We start from the raw sequence: 18,659 nt of genomic DNA on the forward strand, positions 1-18,659 counted from the left end.
CAATGCATGTTTAGTACCATTCCAGCACCTCTGGAAATCAGAATGATAAATGTCTGTACTCTCCTCCTGGAAGTCCAGTAAGGAAGGGCCCAGGATGTAACTCAGTTGGTGAGTACTTGCCTAGGATGTACAAGCCTGGTTCGATCCCCAGCACCATGTAAAACTATCCGATCTTAAACCTGGCTGAGGTGCCTACTTAACATACCAAACCTGGCTTACAGGTCTCCCAGCATCCCTCAGTCCCTACCTGTTACAGGGCCCTCCTGGCTGGTATACCCTAAACTCCTCCAGCCCAGGGCCTATCAAATCCAGCCAGCTGGTTCTTTTGGCTTCTTTATTACCTTCCTGGCCCTTGTCTGGTCCCCTCAGTTCTCTCCAGACACAGTCCAACTGTGGCCATGTTCACTTTGGACCCTCCCAGATGTTCCTGCCTCTGACTATGCTCTCCCTTTTATCTACAATAAATGCACCATACATAAGCGCAACCATGTCCTTTTCTTTTTTTATTTTGTTTTTTCATTTAAAAACAAAGCAAAACAAAAACAAGTCTGGTAGTGCATGCCTGTAATCCCACCACTCTGAAGGAAGGGCCAGGAGGATGAATGAGTACAAAGCCAGCCTATGCTACTTGAGACCCCATCTCAGAAGACAAGAAAAATAATTATCTGAGCAGATTGTTACAGGCTCCCTGAGAACCACAGAGGGGAATAAGGAAGGAGAGCAGAAGCCGGGCTTCCTCATCAGGTAAGCCATGGGAGTCTGGAAAAAATTGGGGAGGCCCAGGAGATTCCTCACAGAGATTATACCTCTCAAAGGTGGGCTAGCGAAGCTCTATTCACATGTGCATTCCATGTGAACAGAAGAAAGTGTACTGAATCTACATCCAGGCCCAAGGTTGTTGTGTTCAGCCAATGCAAAAGAAAATAATTGGACAATTGTTCAATGAAGTCAATGGTTTTACTCTGAGGTACGCAGATGCATATTAAGCAGAGAACCCACTAACTGGGCTCAGATTTGGAAAAGTTCCTACTATGATAGACAAAGGAGAATCACTTCAGAAACAGAAGTGAATATTAAAGAATAGTCAAGAGACTTAGAGAGCATCTATGGCTCAGGGCATCTCAGAAACAAAGGATGTCACCTTGGTTGCCATTTCCCATAATCAAGTAGAGGCTGCCTGGAGCATCCCTTCAGGAAGAATGCAAAGGCTTTGTCTGTACTCAGTGGGAGAGTGTCAGGATGAAATATTGATGGGAGCCTGGGGCACAGGATGCAGAGTCCTCACTGTAGCTTTCTCTGGTGATCCTGCTTCAACCTGCCCCAGGTCCTGCTAGATCCTGAGCATGGAAAAGTGAAGTTTAGCAGAATAAGGCTCAGGGTAAGGATGGCATTGCATAGTCACTGAGACAGAGTTTGGGCTGGGCATTTATCAAAGCCTACAATGTCCTCCAACCAAGGACCACATTTGTGCATAATAGAACCCTTGCTCAGATTTTCCTGATGGCAGCTCAGTATCCAAGTGGATTCCCTGGTAAGGGGAACAGAGACTGTCTCTGACATGAACTCAGAGGCCGACTCTTTGACCTCCACCACCACCCCACCACCCCAAGGGAGGAGCAGCATTGCTAGGCCACAGAGGAAGACATTGCAGCCAGCCCTGATGAGACCTGATTAGCTATGGTCAGATGGAAGGGGAGGAAGACCTCCCCTATCAGTGGACTTAGAAAGGGGCAGGGAGGAGAAGAGGGAGAGAGAGTGGGATTGGGAGGGAATGAGGGAAGGGGGCTACAGCTAGGATGCAAAGTAAATAAACTGTAATTAATATTAAAAAATAAAAAAAGAATGTCCTCCACGAGACCTTCCGTGTGTGGGGCTGACCACGTAGGTACACAGAGGAGGACAACTGTTGACCTTCAGTGGCTCAGAGGCTACTCTGTAGAAAGCAGTATAAATATGTGAATCAGGCATTTGTTCACATTTCTTAAAGGTTCCATTCTTTTCTGCAACTTGGGTAAGCTAAAGGATAATGACAGAGAAGAATGTGAAGCCCATTTCCAAACTTGCCTCTAGGACTGCTGCAAACAGGGTTTTTAGTGAGTCCTGAAGCAGTTCTACACCCATGGGGACTATCAGAATCCCCTCCACAATCTTTTGCTCTGATTCTTACCTTTTGGCAAACATTTTTTTTCTTTCACTTTCTTGCCACCTACCTTCAAATCACCACATTCTCCCAGCTACAACACGAATGAATTTTAATTACTTGCTGGCCGTGTGGGAATGTAGTCTTCTGAGATGTCCACTGGGAGAACCAGCAGGGCACTGTCAACAGAGAAACCAGTCACGCCAGGCCAGTGAGCTGGCTCAGCAGATGAAGGCACTTGCCACCAAGTATGATGACCAGAGTTTGATCCCTGAGGCCCATGTGGTGGAAAAACAACAGACTCCTACAAGTTGTCCTCTCTCTCTCTCTTTGTCTCTCTCTCTCTTTCTCTCTCTCTCTCTCTCTCTCTCAGAAAAAAATCCCAGAATTACAAACTATATTCCCTGTGGTTGGACAGAGCATCTCTCTGCACCTGCAGTTTCACTTGAGGGTGTAAGATGGGCAAAGGATGGAGGCCAAGTGGAAACAGACTGAGAACAGACCTAGCTGCAGTGTAGCAGACGTCAGCTGCCCTCCCCAGAGACCTGAAATTAACAGGAAGACTCTAGCCACTGCTCCCTGGAGTTCTCAAGCCAGACAAGAACTTATGGGACGCTTTACTCATGCAGAGGATGAAGGACCCCACTGGCATCGCCTTGGTCCTCAGAAGATTTCCCTGTACTTACTTGGAAATAAATTAAACATCACATGCCCCAAAGCTGGAAACGTTTCCTTGTCTTAAGAAGAACAGAAAAAGTAAAGTCTTTGGGAAAAAAATATTCTCTCTAACTGATGCTATGATCCCATGGGGAGTAAAATAATAATTATAATTCTAGTGGCATTCAATATCCTTGCTAATGGATACCTACTATGTACAGCATTTTGTTAGGAGTTTGACACATGTTACATCCATGTGTGGGATTGACCTGACTTTGTTCAGGAGGAGATGAACGGTAAGAAGGATTGTCATTTATGTAGCGTGCAGGGAATTTTAGTTTTCTTTAGATTGCTATGATAAGTGCATTCTGACCAAAGGCAACTTTACAGAAAGAAAAGTTTTATCTAGCTCACATTTCCAGGTCATAGTTCATTATTGAGATAAGTCGGGGGAAGAACATGAAGCAGAAATCATGAAGGAATGTTGCTTGGTGGCTCAGTCACACATCATGCTTAACTAGTTCTTCTCCAGCTGAAGAGCACCAGGAAATGATGAAGCCCACAGTGGATTTCCACAGTAGACTGTATCAGTAGACTCCCCCACAGACATTCCCAAAGGCTTACCTGATCTGGGCAATTCTACAGTGGAAGCTCCCTTCTCATGTAGGTTGTACAAAGTTGACAGTTAAAGCTAACTAGGACACAGAATAAACAGAGACTGACTTGGCATGTGAATCTATACTGGTACAGTTTGGTGGTAGTCCCTTACCATACAGAGGATAAAAAGAACAATGAATAAAAAGTGCACACAGCTAGAAAAACGTGTAATGGTTCTGTAGACAAATGTCTCATGAAGCCACTCCTGTTATTAGCAGTTCTGCTGGTGGTAGGTAGGATGTTCAGTAGATATCTATTAAGAATAGTTGCTTTCGGGATGTGATAAACTGGCCGTTATCCAGAAGAGTTCATCTAGCTACAGATGCAAACAAATCTGCTGGCAGTGGAGAGTTGTGTCCTGTATTTTCCTTTGGAGAATTAGGACAGCCAATTGGTAGAAATGTTTCTTCAATAGACAGTGAGTTTGAGGCCGCTCTGTGTGATCTGTAGAAAAAGAGAAGCAGAAAGCTAAAATGTTACGCTCAGGATGCGAGGCTAAGCACTGCACTCAGGGTCAGCCGCTTTCGACCCAGAGAAGAGCATGTCTGATTGCATGCGGGTTGATGCCCCAGGTCCCGCCTCTGAGAAAAAGGTATCAGACGGGTCTGATGCTCTTTGGGTGGATGACACCTAAATGAACATCGGTACAAAGTCCCAATTTATTTCTAATATCAGAGATCAGACCTCTACTCTTGCCTGATGCGTCTAAAACAAAAAGGGGGAATTGTAGAGAGCTGCGGAATGCTATGCCTTAAAGATGGAGCTGGTTTCTGCCTTCCACCTTCCCGATGGTGAGTGCTCTCTGTCACGAACAATTCCACATTTGGCTAAGGCTGAGGATCTGGCTTGCTTCCATGTATGTGGACCTATCTGCATTGCCCACGTGGCACGCCTGGGTTGGCTACCCAGAGGCTATTTAAGCTGTGGGCTGGCTTTCCCCAGGGTCTGAGGATTGTTCAAGGTTCCTGAATAAACTGCATTGAAAAAAAAAAAAAGAAAAAGAGAAGCAGGATAAGAAACAATACACTCTATTCCTATCAGCAAAAAAGACCTGAGAAGGAGGAGAAGGGGAGAGGAGAAGAAGGAGGAAGAAAAAAAAAGGCCTAGGTCAAATTTTCATCTACAAAGAAGCCAGGAAAGGACACCCTCAGTGTTCAGCTGCACAATGCTGCTCCGTAGTGGCTGTTAGGAAGGCATTCTCCCCTCTCACATAACAAGGAACCTGAGACTTGAACAGGGGTTCGGTATATACTATAGCAGAGGGACAGTGACAGCAGCACAGGCTGAGGAGACAGAGACAGAAGTGCAGCACGGAAGTCTATTGTAGACATTCTTCATGTCCTGGAGTGAACACCCAGAGTGAGCACCACCCACAGGAGAGCCACGCTGGAGTGGGGAATTCTGCTGCTGAAAGCTGAGCAGGTTCTCAGTGTGATGGAGTCAAGCGATGAAGGCGAACAAGAGAAAGTGCCCCTTCCACCTGCTCAGGGCATCAGTCACAGCAAACCTCCAAATGCTAGGGAGAACATTACAACTGGTGGGTGAACCAGAGTCTCCGGCTGGGGCATTCCCATCAAGAATTCCTTCTTTTTTTTTAGTTTTTACTTTCAATTTATATTTTCATTTTTAAAAACAGATATCAAATGTCTATTCCTTACTGACAACTCCGTCTTAAATGACACTTGAAATTAAAATGTTTCTGAAAGCATACCACCAAAAATGATTACTTAACAAAGACAGGTGAGAACTGAGGCCAGCCCTGCTCCTTTAGCTGTCAGACTGGTACGGAGCACAGCCAAGGGGAGGGGTAAATATAGTCATTCCAGCAGGAGGAACTACTGACTGAGTTCATCACATCTTTCATTATTATTATTATTTGTATTTGTATTTATTTTTGTACTGTGACTGTTCTGTTTTATCTCATCTCTTGACTGAATGGGTTTATCAGACCATTCTTCTCTGCACCTGCTCTGGAGTATTTTCCATATAACTTTTCATCCCCCCGGTACACAGTCTTCCCTTCTGTTTCAAATTTCATTTCCTTTGTTTTCCTTTTCCCCTTTCTTCCTCACGCTATGAATTAGTTATTAACACCTTAACCTCTAAAACCTACAGTTTACATTTTTTCCCACTTAGTATCCTAGTGAGATATCCCTAAACCATACTGAGGACATAAGTAAACTAGTAGTTTCTTATGCAAAATAATAATAATAATAATAATAATAATTGATTTCTGATGTTTTACAAGCTTGACTTTGTCCATTATGTGTCCCTATATCACACACCGGAGTATCTTACAAAGGAAAGAAACGCATTTAGCTGACAGTTCCAGGGCCTAGGGTCATGGAACCACCAACCAACAGGTTCTGGGTAGCAACTTGCAGAGGGTAACATCAAAGCATGTACAAAGAGGAGAGTCACATGGTGAGAGAAAGTGCCACGGAGTGACCTGAGAAAGCCCAACTAGAACCTGCTCTCTTGGTAACCAAGGACCTGATCTTCCGTGATATGGGCATTAATTTCTTCCAAAAGGTGATACCTCCAAATACCTAATCATCTCCAACCAGGTTCTAACTATTAACGTTTAACAAACACTTTTCAAGTCAATGAGAGCTTCTCCTCCAACACATTAACCTTTTGAGGGACAGACTAACATGATATTATAATAATGGGCCTGGGTAACTTATGCAGAACAAAGGTGTATTTATTTCTCAAAGCTTTGAAAGCTAGGAAAGCCCAATACCGCAATGAGACCTCCCTTCCAAGATGGCAGGTCAAATGTCACTAACTCCAAAAATAACTCTCTTCCAGAATGCAGAAAGGCAAGAGAGACGGCTACCACATGAAGCTTCTATCATAAAATTGCATTCCATTTAGAGGAAAATCCTTCATGACCCTGTCATCTCTTAGTATCCCCAGCCTTCAGACATCTCCCTTCCATGTCCCTATCAGCTTTGTAGCTTTGACATCTGGGTGGGGCCTCTTTAAAACACCATGAACTCTGCTGCAGCCTCCTTAACCACTCACTTCAGAACCATTCTATAACATAGATAGAGAGAGATTGCTGTATAATATGCACTCTGAGAATAAATATTTATAATTAAGATTGGAATACAAGAATGGTATTGGCTTCAGCCAGGCTATCAAAATAGCGAAACTACTTGGCAAATTGCTTCCAGCAAATCCACTGAACCTTGTGAAATTTTATTCACTGAATCCCAACATCATGCAAATGATACAAATATGTTCACCTATGTATTTGACACTGTCGTCTTACAACACTTTGTTGATTTCTGTTTCCTCTCACAGTAATTTCCAGAACACGGCTTTGTTTTGCTATTGCCTTTCTCTGGGTTTGGGTCGTATCCTCTTCTCCTTGCTCATGTTGTGTTTTGTGGAACATAGTACATTTTAATTAATACATTTTAATAACTACGGATATTGATTCCTTCTTCTCTAGTGCCCGCTTTAGATTAGGAATTTGTTTTCTTTCTTTAATTTGGCTGAGCTATTTTAGGAAAGTCTATTTCCCTGTGTCCTCCAGAGTAAAGTCTTTCATGTTTCTCACCCGGGGCTGAGAGTAGTTTTATCCAGCCTCTCTGTCTTATTTCCTCTCTCTGTTAGCAATACCTTCATTTGCTTCTGCACCCTGCTGGAGAGACTCCACCAAACACCAGTTGATTTCTGTATTGTTTTTGACAGTCCCCTGGGTACTGCTGTACCTAGTTTCATTCCCATTGCTATAACATACCCTGACAGAAACCAAACTGAGGAAACAGTTTAAAGGTTTTACTTGACTTGCAATTACAGGTTAAAGTTCATCATTGAAAAGAAGTCAAGACAGCAATTTAAAACAGCTTAGACATCACATCCAAGAGCAGAAGGAGCAGAGAGATGCATGCTTGCTTACTGTTGGGCTGGCTTTCCCTATTCTCATACGGTTGCAACCCCGAGAAAATGGTGCTTCTCACTATTGGGCTGAGCCTTTCCACATCAATTACCACAGTGAAGATCACCACAGCCTCCACCACAGACCCACCCGATCCAGACAGGCCTGCTTTGAAACTCTTCCCTCAGGTGATTCTACACTGTCTCAACTCAAACCAACAAAACCAACCATCATGTCTTGCATAGTACCGCATGCCTTTGATCCCAGCACTTGGTAGTCAGAGGCAGGTAGATCTCTGTGAGTTCAAGGCCAGGTTGGTCTACATAGGACATGTATGTAGGACATCTTCCAGGACGTGTGTGTTTGTGTGTGTGTGTGTGTGTGTATCAGATTCTGTAAGGTCAATTAAAATAGAGAAGGAAAAGTATTTTAGTTCATTCTTCAAGGTTTGTTCTGTCTACAAGTAAGCTCACACTACTCCATTTTTCTGTTTTGTCTAGTTGAATGGCTGACCTGTGCTTTAACTTGCTATTATCTGACAAGTGGATCTGTCATTTCTGAGGGTGCCCTAAGGATCAACCTCACTCTTTTAAGTGGAGCAGGCTCCTTCATGAAGAGTTCTTGGAGCTCTCAATTCCTGTGACTGAATTTTAGCCTGAGAAAATTCAGAACACTCCTCTGGGTACTAAGTGTGTCAGTGTGCCTCTAAGCTTCTGTTTGCCCTACCCAAGTATGGAACCCCTGGGGGTGAAAAAGGCAGTTGTGGCTTTCTGTCTGCTATTCTTGCAGTGGAACCTTTGTGTTAGTGTTATACAGTTAGGGCCTGGACAAAGGAAGGCATTCCCTGACCTCTGAGTCCTACTCAGCAAACTGTTAACCTCTTTTGTGAAAAGGTGAAGATGGAAGAGGTGAGAGATGTGACAAGCTACCCTTCTCTGGGATCCCTGTAGTCTTCTCTTGTCCTGTTTCAACTTCTTAATCTGAAAATTTAGCAGTCATGCATGATCAATCTGCTGTCCTTACGTTACATGAGGCCAAACATAGCTATCCCTGAGTGTGGCTCAAAATAAGGTGTAAATTGACTTAAAGCAGAGGTTCTGTTGTTGCTGCTGTGACTTGACAGTAAGCACTTGACCATGAACTATGCAGATGGCAGTGTCTGGTTGCAATGCCAAAAGTTAGACCCTCCTGTGAGTAGTTCCTTGGTTTTACTCTTTATTCTCTTCTAGCAAACAGAGGAAAACTATAACTATTTCTCCAAATAATAATTTGTCTTGAGTCCATAAGTTTTAATACATAGAATCCTATCCTCCTTCCAGATTAAGAAACTCATAAGTACCCTTAATTTCTCCTTAAATTATGGGACATCAGATCTTAAACTGTTTGTTTGCTTGTTTTCATTGGCAGTATTTTCTTTTGTTTTAAATTTCCATATAAGTTAAAGGATTGTATGCTTGTAATTCTGGCTATGCAGAATTCACTGTGACTATTTGTACATTTCCATGAGTTGCATTTTATTTTATTAATTTCAGTTTATTTACTTTGTATCCCAGCTGTAGCCCCCTCCCTAGTCCCCTCCCAATCCCACCCTCCCTTCCTCATCTCCTGCATGCCCCTCTCCAAGTCCACTGATAGAGGAGGTCCACCTCCACTTCCAACTCACCCTAGCTTATCAGGTCTCATCAGGACTGGCTGCATTGCCATCCTCTGTGGCCTGGTAAGGTTGTACCCCACACACACACCCCATCAGAGGGAGGTGATCAAAAAGCAGGCCACTGAGTCATGAGCTGTGTTTTATCCAGCAATGTGCAGTGTATGAAGGAGTTAATTTCTGTAAAACGATTTTTCCTGAAAGAAGGCAATTTGTGAGGGCACAATGGCCTCCCTGGAAAACCACTCAGTTCTCAGATACTTTGCCCTTCCTAGGTATTGATGAAAATTGACTGCACTTAGTCTTGGTCAGAGAGGACTCTTGTGAACATAGGTGACAGAAAAGCAGTGACTCATCATTGGTCAGAGTGCTGAGAATAAGTGACTTGGCCCCTAATAAAGCATCTCTTTCCCTCCCTCCAAGGCAGGGAACATCACAGAAAAAAAGAGCAGAAGGAGCTCAGAGAGAGAGGGATGGAGAGTAGTGTGCAGTGGGCCACACTGCCTTCTGGATTCAATATGGTGGCCACAATTATGAATACACACCAACTGTCTGTGTGTTCATAATTTATAATAAATATTCAGTTGCCTGCATGGAACATGGTAGAGGGGAGGGGAGGGGAGGGAAGGGAAGGGAAGGGAAGGGAAGGGAAGGGAAGGGAAGGGAAGGGAAGGGAAGGGAAGGGAAGGAAAGGGAAAAAACATGAGTGGCTGGAGGCTAGCTCAGGAAAAGGAAATCATCAGGGAAGGGGTGTGATAAAGTAATGAGAGTGGATGTAATTAATCACATGCCTTTTATTCAAGTACAATATTGTAAACATTTTAATCAATTTAATCAATTTAAAAAGGACTCTATGCATAAGCTGTGTTACTTCCTCCAACCCTTAAGCCTACTTTATACAATACAATTAAATTGACCAAAAAACATTTTTTTCATGTCATTTTTTTCTGTGGAAAGAGAACTTTATTTAAAAAGGTAAAATGTTCTTTTGCCTCTCCTACAAATTATACAGATTAAGCTATGAATATCCCATACAACGGCTATATACAAAACTTTAGATGAAGATGTGAAATCTGAAGCTAAGGATGGGTGGGAAATTCCATCTCTTACATCATCTCATATGCCAAATATCCCTGAGAAAAACAAGGAAATTAAGGTATGAATTAACTACTGAAGTGGTCCTTTAAGGCCTCTTCTGGGTGGTTGAATTAATAAAGAAGCTCTCTCTTCCTGCAAGTCAACCTTTTAGTCTAAGCTCCTCTACTTAAAAACTATGACTTAAGAAGCACTTCCAAAGAGATCTCTGCCCAGTGCAGGGAACAAGAATAGTAGTGTAAGCACTTCAACACTTAAACCACATTCAGAAAGCTTATCATATGTGAAAATTCACTGCAACATCCAAACCCCTGTCTTTGAAAGAGAGAAATCTGAAAAAAGTTGAATGAGAGGAGGTGGGAAGTCCAAGCTGTAGGCAGCTTACCTCCTCTGGGTCCTTAGAATCCAGCAAAAAGTTCTCAAGAACTAAGACAACTGCTGATGAATGATGACTGTCCAGTCCAGGCCTTGGACAACTGGGCACCTTATTCTAAGCATTGGCTGTCTAGATTGGACATGAGGCAACTACATTCACTCTGCCTACCTTCAAATGTGCGAAGGGGAGGGGGGAGGTCCTAGAACGGAGTAACACTAGCCATCTCACACTTAACCTCAAGTTGCTGCTGTGGTCTTCAACATGTTTGTAACATCTGATAAGCAACCAAAATCGTTCGTTTGTAGGAGACAGTAATAGCAGCTTGGCATAAGAAGCAGCATAAACACATGTGTGTCTGGCCAGTCATGGGAAAGATGCTGGACATCAGGTTCAAAGTCCTCTGAGTGCATGGTCGGTGAGTGCTCTGCCGTGAGCTATATTCTCAACTCATTTTTACATCTTAATCCAAGATGCATTATGTATCAAAGAAATGATTTTTTTTTCTCAGGGTAGGAGCTTGAATTTAGGTTAGAAGTAACTACAAAACTAGAGCCTTCAGCTTTGATTACCTCCTGCAGCTAAATTTCTCACAGCAAATTGGCAACTACTGGTTTCACAAACTGGTCCCCAGCAGACATGTACCAGGTAAGATGCAGCATTGGTAGCTTCCAGGCTGAGCAGCTCTATTTGCCAGCCAGGACCAGCTACTAAGCAAAGCACTGAACAGCACCAATCATGTGACAGCTACACGGATTTACACATGCAGATTAGGTTCATCTGTAGCACAAGTCATCTAGAGCTCCTCTCTCATCAAACTCTCTTCAATTGTCCGAAAGACATTTATCAGATGCCAATCTGTAAACTAAATATTTCCATGACTAAAACACTGCAGCTACCACACCAGTGTTAATTTCGGCCTGCAATTACCTGCAAAGACAATCTGTTTGCCCCTTGACATTTTGAACTCAATTAGGAAGTTCAGTAGCCAGCCCTCACCTGTCATCCTGGGCATACCCAGCAGTACTATGACTCTGGATTGACAGAACCATGAGGCAACCAGAGTAGAACAGGTACTCTAAATAGCACTTGTGAGGAACAGGATGGGCCAAAAACCACACAGGAAGTAAAGGACGGACTATTGTGAAGTGAGAAAGGAAGGAAGCAAAGTAGGGAATTTGGTTGATTTTAACTCACTCTCTCTTCTTGAGTGTGCATTCGAAAAGTGAACAGCACTTGTTAGGTGAAGGACAAGTGACAAAATGACAAGGCTTCTAAATTATGGGATAACTTGTTCAGGTTTTGGATGAATTCATACACCATTCAGCACTGTTGCATTTTCAGCTCCTTTCTCAAGAGCAAAGGGGAGGGTAACATTCTGAAGCTCTCTATCCAGGGACTTTAGGAAGGGTTGAATTACAATACATGAATTTACATGAGGAATCGGTTTTTTATCAAACATGAATACTTAAGATGAAAGATCAAGACATGCACCCAAAGAAGGCTAAGCTTCTTTAGAATAATCCTGTTACAGTGTGAATTTTTACAATATGATAAATTTATGAATGTCACCAGACACTGGCCTGACACCTGTATCTTCTGCTCCTTGACAATCTATTCAAAAGAAGAAACTTAACCACTGAGCTATCTTTCCTGCCCCTCTCCAAAAACAAAAAACAAAACAAAAAAAAAAGCAAACAAAATTAAATCATCCTTGAAAAAAGATGAAAGCAATATTTTGGCAATGCCTTGATAGTTCAGGTCAAATGTGAGACGCGCACTGTGATAGTTTTAAGTGTCAACTTGCCATGACTTTGAATTATCTGAGAAAGTCTCTGATAGGGAAGTATCTAGATCAAGTTGGGTATGTCTGTTGGAGAGTGATTTGATTGTTGATTGATGTGGGAGGACCAAGCCCATTCTGGGCAGCACTACCTCAGGGTTGAGGTGTTGGACTATGTAAGAGAGAGCTAGCTGGGATGCAATGTGACCAGCTGCTTTGAGCCCTTGCTTTGACTTTCCATGATGGAAGGTAAGTTGGAACCGCAAGCTGAAATAAGCCCCTTTTTTCCTAGGGTACTTTTGTTGGGGTATTTTATCACAGAAACAAATAAAACTAGAATGCACAGGGGGAAAAAAAGCAATAAGGAGGAGAAGGAAGAAAAAGAAGAGTTGGAGAAGGAGCAAGAAGAAGAGGAAAAAGAGGAAGAGATGGTGAAGGAAGAGGAGGAGGAGGAGAGAAAGAAGAAAGAAGCAGTAGCAGAAACAGCAGCCAGGATTTGGCGCTTGAGCCCAGAGGAGGAATTGGGAGCAGGGCCTAGAAGCCTGGTAGGGCACAGGAAGGGCTTCATAATGGTTGCCCAGGTTACCAGGGGGCGGAGCCACCTGGGCCATTGGAGCTGTTGTAGCCCAGACTTATCAGGCTGTGGTTACACCCATTGATCTTAGAAGCCTAGGGTAGCCCTGTGGCATGCTTTGGACTCTACTGTGGGAAGACCCTATTGTTTAAAAATAGCTCAACTGAAATATATGGAGAGTGTGGGGCGTGCCCGAGAGGACAGAGGCCAGATGAACAAAAATACTGTCAGCCTTGCACAGAGTCCCCGGAACTTTATGACTGGCTTTATCTTGGATTCATGGCGATGCTTCCTCTCGTTTCCCATTGGATCTGCATTGAATGGTACTCAAAGGATGGTCCTTCCAGAGGTGTGTTTGTCCAGCAAATCTCTGCATTACTTGAATGCAGTATAGCAGCTGTGGTCACATTACTTGTGAGTGACCCCGCCGGCACCCTTTCCATCCACGCATGCCGGGTGCTGATGCTTTCAGATTGGTACACGATGCTCTACAAGCCAAGTCCAGATTATATCACCACCCTGCACTGCACTCAGGAAGCCGTGTACCCACTGTACACCATCGTGTTTGTTTATTACGCGTTCTGCTTAGGATTCATGATGGCGCTCCGCCCCCTACTGGTGAAGACGATTCAGTGGCGCCTACGCATGCCGAGCCAGTTGGGAAGCATTTACACCGCCCTCTACTTCTTCCCGGTTTTGACCGTGCTGCAAGCAATTGCAGGAGGCCTCTTATATTATACTTTCCCATATATTGTATTGGTGGCATCTTTGGCTAATCTGGTTGTGTACCTGGTTTTTGCCAAAATAGAGAGCTACAGCGATTTAATAAGAAAGGACGGACTGCTTGTCCTCCTCAGCCACTGGTTTCTTCACGCCTATGGCGTAATCGCTCTCTCCAGAGGGAAGCAACTTAAGCAAAATCTGATCCTTTTAATTTTTGTACCTGTCCCAGCTCTTTTTTACTTGCTAACTACCAAATTTACCAAACCATCACGGATAATCTCAGAAGGAGCCAAAGGACATTGACTATCAAATAGGAAGGAAAAAACAAACTTCTGTTTTTAACTTTAAAAGTAAAGAAAGTTTAAAATGCATTGGTATTGTTCTGTTATAAACGGAAACAGTACACCTTTTTAATGATTTGCTATTTATGTCTATGTCTGTATCTGCAAAAATATATGTTGCGTGAGTGTGGGAGCCTAAGGAAGCCAGAAGGGGCACCAGCTCCCCTGCAGCTAGAGTTTCAGATAGTTGTGAGCACCTGATGTGGGTGCTGGGAACTTAACTCTCATTCTCTGGAAGAGCAGCAAAAATTCCTAACTGCTCAGTCATCTCTCCAGGCCAAAGAGAACAGTGTATATTCTTGCTTGTTTTCCTTTGGTTATGCAGTTTATTTTGTTTGACTAACATCTTATGGTTAGACTTGGAAAATAATATATATATTATAGTACCGACTACTCCAGAATCCTACTAAGATGTTTGAGTTATTCTTTGGTACATAGTGGTGATTCTGTGTTTCTACTAGTGGGAATATCCCATTGTCTTATGAGAAGCCTCAGCAGTTAAAACCCGAAAGCCTCAGCACTGACTAATTATTTACCCTTTTTCTGTCTCGATATGCTTTTCACCTTTAAGGCTTTATAATGGCAACCATACTTACAGAGTGTGACAGCAGATGTAGAAATAAATGTTTCATATTTATTTCCACCAATACACTAATTTAATAATACAAAAAGAGCATCACTTATAGACTAGAAGCTTTCGCTTTAGAAATAGCTGTTTGAAGGCATGCTCACATTATTATCTCAGTTACAAAGAAAGTTTAACGAACAAACAAGCCCAGCCCCTCACCTCCTGAGGCAGACGCACACTCCGGCTCATACCTGCAGTCTAACCCTAATGTGGTGTTGAGAAGGCCGTTGTTAACATATACAAACACTCTGTTTGGGGGAAGTAATGTATAAATCAAATCACCCCATAAAAGTGGATTGTACTGATGGATTCTTAAACAGCAGCTTGAAGAGAATGGCAGGGTAAATGTAAGCCTGAGCTGTGGGAGAAGGGCCTGGGAAAAGCCTCATCAGGGCCTCTGAAACTTGGTCTGACATCACAGCCTGAAGGACTTTCTCAAACTCTAGGATCTGATCCTTTTGATAGTTTGTCAACCTGACACAACCTAATCACCCAGAGAGACAGTCTCTCTGAGGTTTCATCTAGATCAGGTTGGCCTGTGAGCATGTCTGGAGGGCTTGTCTTGATTGATGTGAGGAAACCCAGCTGAAAGCGGGTGGCACTGTTTCCAGGTAGAGGATCCTGGACTGCAGAGACAGGCTGGGCACAAGAGACCTTGTATATATTGATGCACGGCTCTCCGCTCTTGACTGTGGGCATGACCAGCTGTTTCAAGTTTTTGCTGCCTTGGTTTCCCCAAAATGAAGAACTGTAGCCTGGAATTGTGACTCAAATAACTGCTTTCTCTCTGTTTCTTTGTGTCAGAGTTGTTTTTTTTTTCTTTATTCTTTTTCTTTATTTATTATACCCCGACCTCAGTTTCCCCTCCCTCCTTTCTTCCCAGTCTCTTCCCTCCCCTACCCCCAGATCCACTCTTCCATTTCCCTCCAAAAACAGCAGGCATCCAGGTATATCAACCAAACATGGCATACCATGACTAGGCACATACCCTCATATCAAGGCTGGACAAGGCAGCCCAGTGGAAGAAAAAGGGTCCCGAAAGCAGACAAAAAAGTCAGAGATAGCCCTGTTCCCACTGTGAGGAGTCCCACAAGAAGACCAACCATGACATATATGCAGAGGACCTAGGTCAGAGCTACACAGGCTCCTGATTGTCAGTTTAGTCAGAGTGGCGTTTAACAGCAACAGAAATGAAAATGGGACACCCCTGGGCTCCGTCCCTGTGAGATCTGACTCATAAGCTCGGGAGCAAGTGTGACAAGTCTATTTTTACTTACTCTACCAAGTGGTTATTATAACCTCATGGTCCAGGAATGACTGCTGGTTAGTCCTGGAAGTGTCCCAGTAGGGGTGAGCTTTATGCACCTGTTAGGTAGCTCCTGGGCAGTGCACATTCAGGGAGGACCAGTTTCCTCCAGTCCCTGACAGGAGAATAAGGGTATAAACAGAAGATCTAATTAAAGAAAGAAAAAAAAAGTTGTGATCAAAGTACAACCTGATGCCTGTTGTGGAAACAGCTCAGTGAAGTGGAGCATTCGACAGTGCATGGGCCCTGAGAAAGCACTGCCTTTTCCGTGCATTGGCCTCATTGCCTGGGTAATGAGGTTCAACAGAAGTTAGCTATTTCATCAATCTCACTACTAACATAAGTCGTTCTTCCTCCTGGGGTAAGGACTAAATGAAGAGGTTATAGCAAGAGGCAGAGGTAACACTCTAGCATCACCTCGTTCTACAGAGAGGGAAGCACATGTCTCCTTCCAGTGAAACGTCACGATAGTGAAAAATTGAGCCCTCTTTATCAAAGACTGTCATGGGTGCTGCTAGAGGGAAAAGGGCGTCAGCAAACAGCTTCACTGTTGTGTGAGAAGGGCTGCAAGTGGACTATGGTGACTCCATTTTGGTACCTCAGATGAACTTTGTATTGCTCAGTAAAGTGACAGTAACTGTAGTGGGGAAAAAGAAAGCAATTCCAAGAAGAAAAACACCTCAAGGATGTCAGTCCTCTGTGATGGTCAGACTGACCTTGCTATGTTTGCTAATCGTATGCTTCAGCTTTTTAAAACTGTCTTCTTAGCTTGCAGCAGCAAGAAATCAAGCTTGGGAACTTTGTAGCCAGGATGTAGTTTTCTTGCTTAAATAGAGACCCTAAGAAAGGCTCAAGAATGGACTTGGGTCCCACACACCAATATGTAGTCCCCAGCCAGCTGAAATAAAGACTTTCAATTGGCTCACAGACTGTCTCAGTGGTCTTTGGTGGGAGCCCCACACACTTGGCTGTGTTCACTATGGGATAAGAATTTCCATACTTTGACAGTTAATATTGATTGTCCATTTGATGGGATTTAATATTGCCATGGAAAGGTACCAGTAGGCATGTTGTGAATGAGTCTCTAGATTAGGTAAATTGAGGCAGGAATATTCATCCTATGTGCGGCCGGCACTATTCTATGGGATGGGGTCCTGGAATGAACAAAAAGAAGGAACCTAGCTGAGCACCAGTGTTCAGGACTTTCTGTTTCCTCCCTGAAGACACAAGGTGGCCAGCTGCCACCTCTTCACGATGATTTGTATCACCTTGAACTCCAAGCTGAAACACACCCTTCCTCCCTGAAGCTGCTTCTTGATAAGTATTTCTTCATAGCAATGGAAAGGTGGCTACTATATATGCTAAAACACAGAACAAACATAACAGAAACAGAATGGCACTGGGATATGTCTCAGGCACCTCTTGCCGAGGATATGTTGAAATGTTCACTGCCTTTACCCTTTGGTTCCTTCTCCAACCCTTTGGATGAACCACTTTGCCTGTCCAGCACAGAACAATTCAAGTCCTGCCCTATTGCAGCCTTTATTGTGTTTGCCTATATTTTAACAGTATTTTATGAACCAGCCCCATGCATTTAAGGTGACGATAAAGCAAAAATATAAAAAATAAAAAGCCTGAATACCAACCCCATGAGATGCACCAAGACAAGTCCTGGCATTCTGTCAGTGTGTATAGAGATAAGAGCCTGGGGAGAACTGAAAAAGATCACCGTGAGAAAAACTGAGTCAGGGCCAGTGAAAGTCTCAGAGTTGGAAGTCATTTTGAAGACATGCAAACATCTCATCCATTTGTTCTCCCAGTCCTAACAATTTCTTGCGGATGGCTTCTTGTTTAGTTTGTGTAAGCTGGTTCATAAGCCATCAACTGTTTTTAAGGCAAATCACATTGATGTTTGATCAGGTACCATGCCAACCAGACCAAATACCATGTTTTTCACAAGGCAACTCTGGGCTGCAGAGATAGCTTAGTTGGCAAAATGCATGCCACAACACATGAAGACCTCTGATCAATTCCCAGGATCCTTTTTCCCAGGGAAAAAAAGGGGGGTGGGGCAGCATGATGGTATACACTTGCAATCCCAGTGCTGGGAAAACAGAGTCAGGATGGCCAGCCTAGAAAAGCAGCAAACCTCATAACCCAGAGAGAGACCCTGTCTCAAAAGGAACGGTGACAGCTTCTGGACAATACAAGCCTCTTGTATCCTCCACACACACGGACACCTACCCATACAGACATGTTCTGCATTTCCTCACTTCTCTGGCAACATGCAAACATTTAAACAAGAGGCACATTATCAACTTCTAGGCTTCTCTCACTTTGTAAGTATTTTTCTCCATCTCCACTCTGTGACCAGGGATGTCAAAACTTCAGTAGAACAATAAACAAAGCAAACCCAGCATGCCAAGGCACAGGCACGCTGCGCCCTCCACACTTTCCATGAACTGATGACTATAGACTCCAGAGTCCACCATACTTACTCCAGGGAGCTCTCAATTAAAAACTGACAAGGAGGACCCAGACGAAATCAAATACTAGATAAATAAAAACAAACCTGTGGGAAAACAAGCTAATATTTATCAGGCAAAATGTGATGGAATAATAAATAAAAATGTAAATGCTGGGAGGCACTTGAGGGGGGAAAACATGAAGAAAAGTGCTTCAGAATATTTTTTTCTTTTTAAAGTGTGCAAAAAGATCAGAGATGAGGGTGTATAATTTGTCCTTGTCATCTATCAGGTACTGCAGTAAGTTCACAAGAACTGTTTTGATGATTTCATTTTCTCAACAGACAATTTCCGTTGATCCAGGATATATATTTAGT

At 43.3% G+C, this 18,659-nt stretch overlaps 1 protein-coding gene and 1 long non-coding RNA gene across 2 annotated transcripts in view; one reads left to right on the forward strand and one right to left on the reverse strand.

The window, feature by feature from the left end:
* Positions 1 to 3,160: 3,160 nt before the first annotated feature.
* The window catches only part of LOC132654184 (uncharacterized), a 47,542-nt gene continuing 32,043 nt past the window's right edge, over positions 3,161 to 18,659 (reverse strand). Inside the window, exon 3 of the long non-coding RNA XR_009591820.1 lies at positions 3,161 to 3,898. This is a non-coding gene — a long non-coding RNA (uncharacterized LOC132654184). The remainder of the gene's footprint in view (positions 3,899 to 18,659) is intronic.
* Positions 12,934 to 13,845, forward strand: LOC110557832 (JNK1/MAPK8-associated membrane protein-like). Its single transcript, XM_060383271.1, has one exon. It carries the CDS (start codon positions 13,099 to 13,101, stop codon positions 13,843 to 13,845), a length of 747 nt encoding a protein of 248 aa, XP_060239254.1. The 5' UTR covers positions 12,934 to 13,098.

Source organism: Meriones unguiculatus, chromosome 5 (assembly GCF_030254825.1).
Source record: "Meriones unguiculatus strain TT.TT164.6M chromosome 5, Bangor_MerUng_6.1, whole genome shotgun sequence".
Classification (NCBI taxonomy): Eukaryota; Metazoa; Chordata; class Mammalia; order Rodentia; family Muridae; genus Meriones; species Meriones unguiculatus.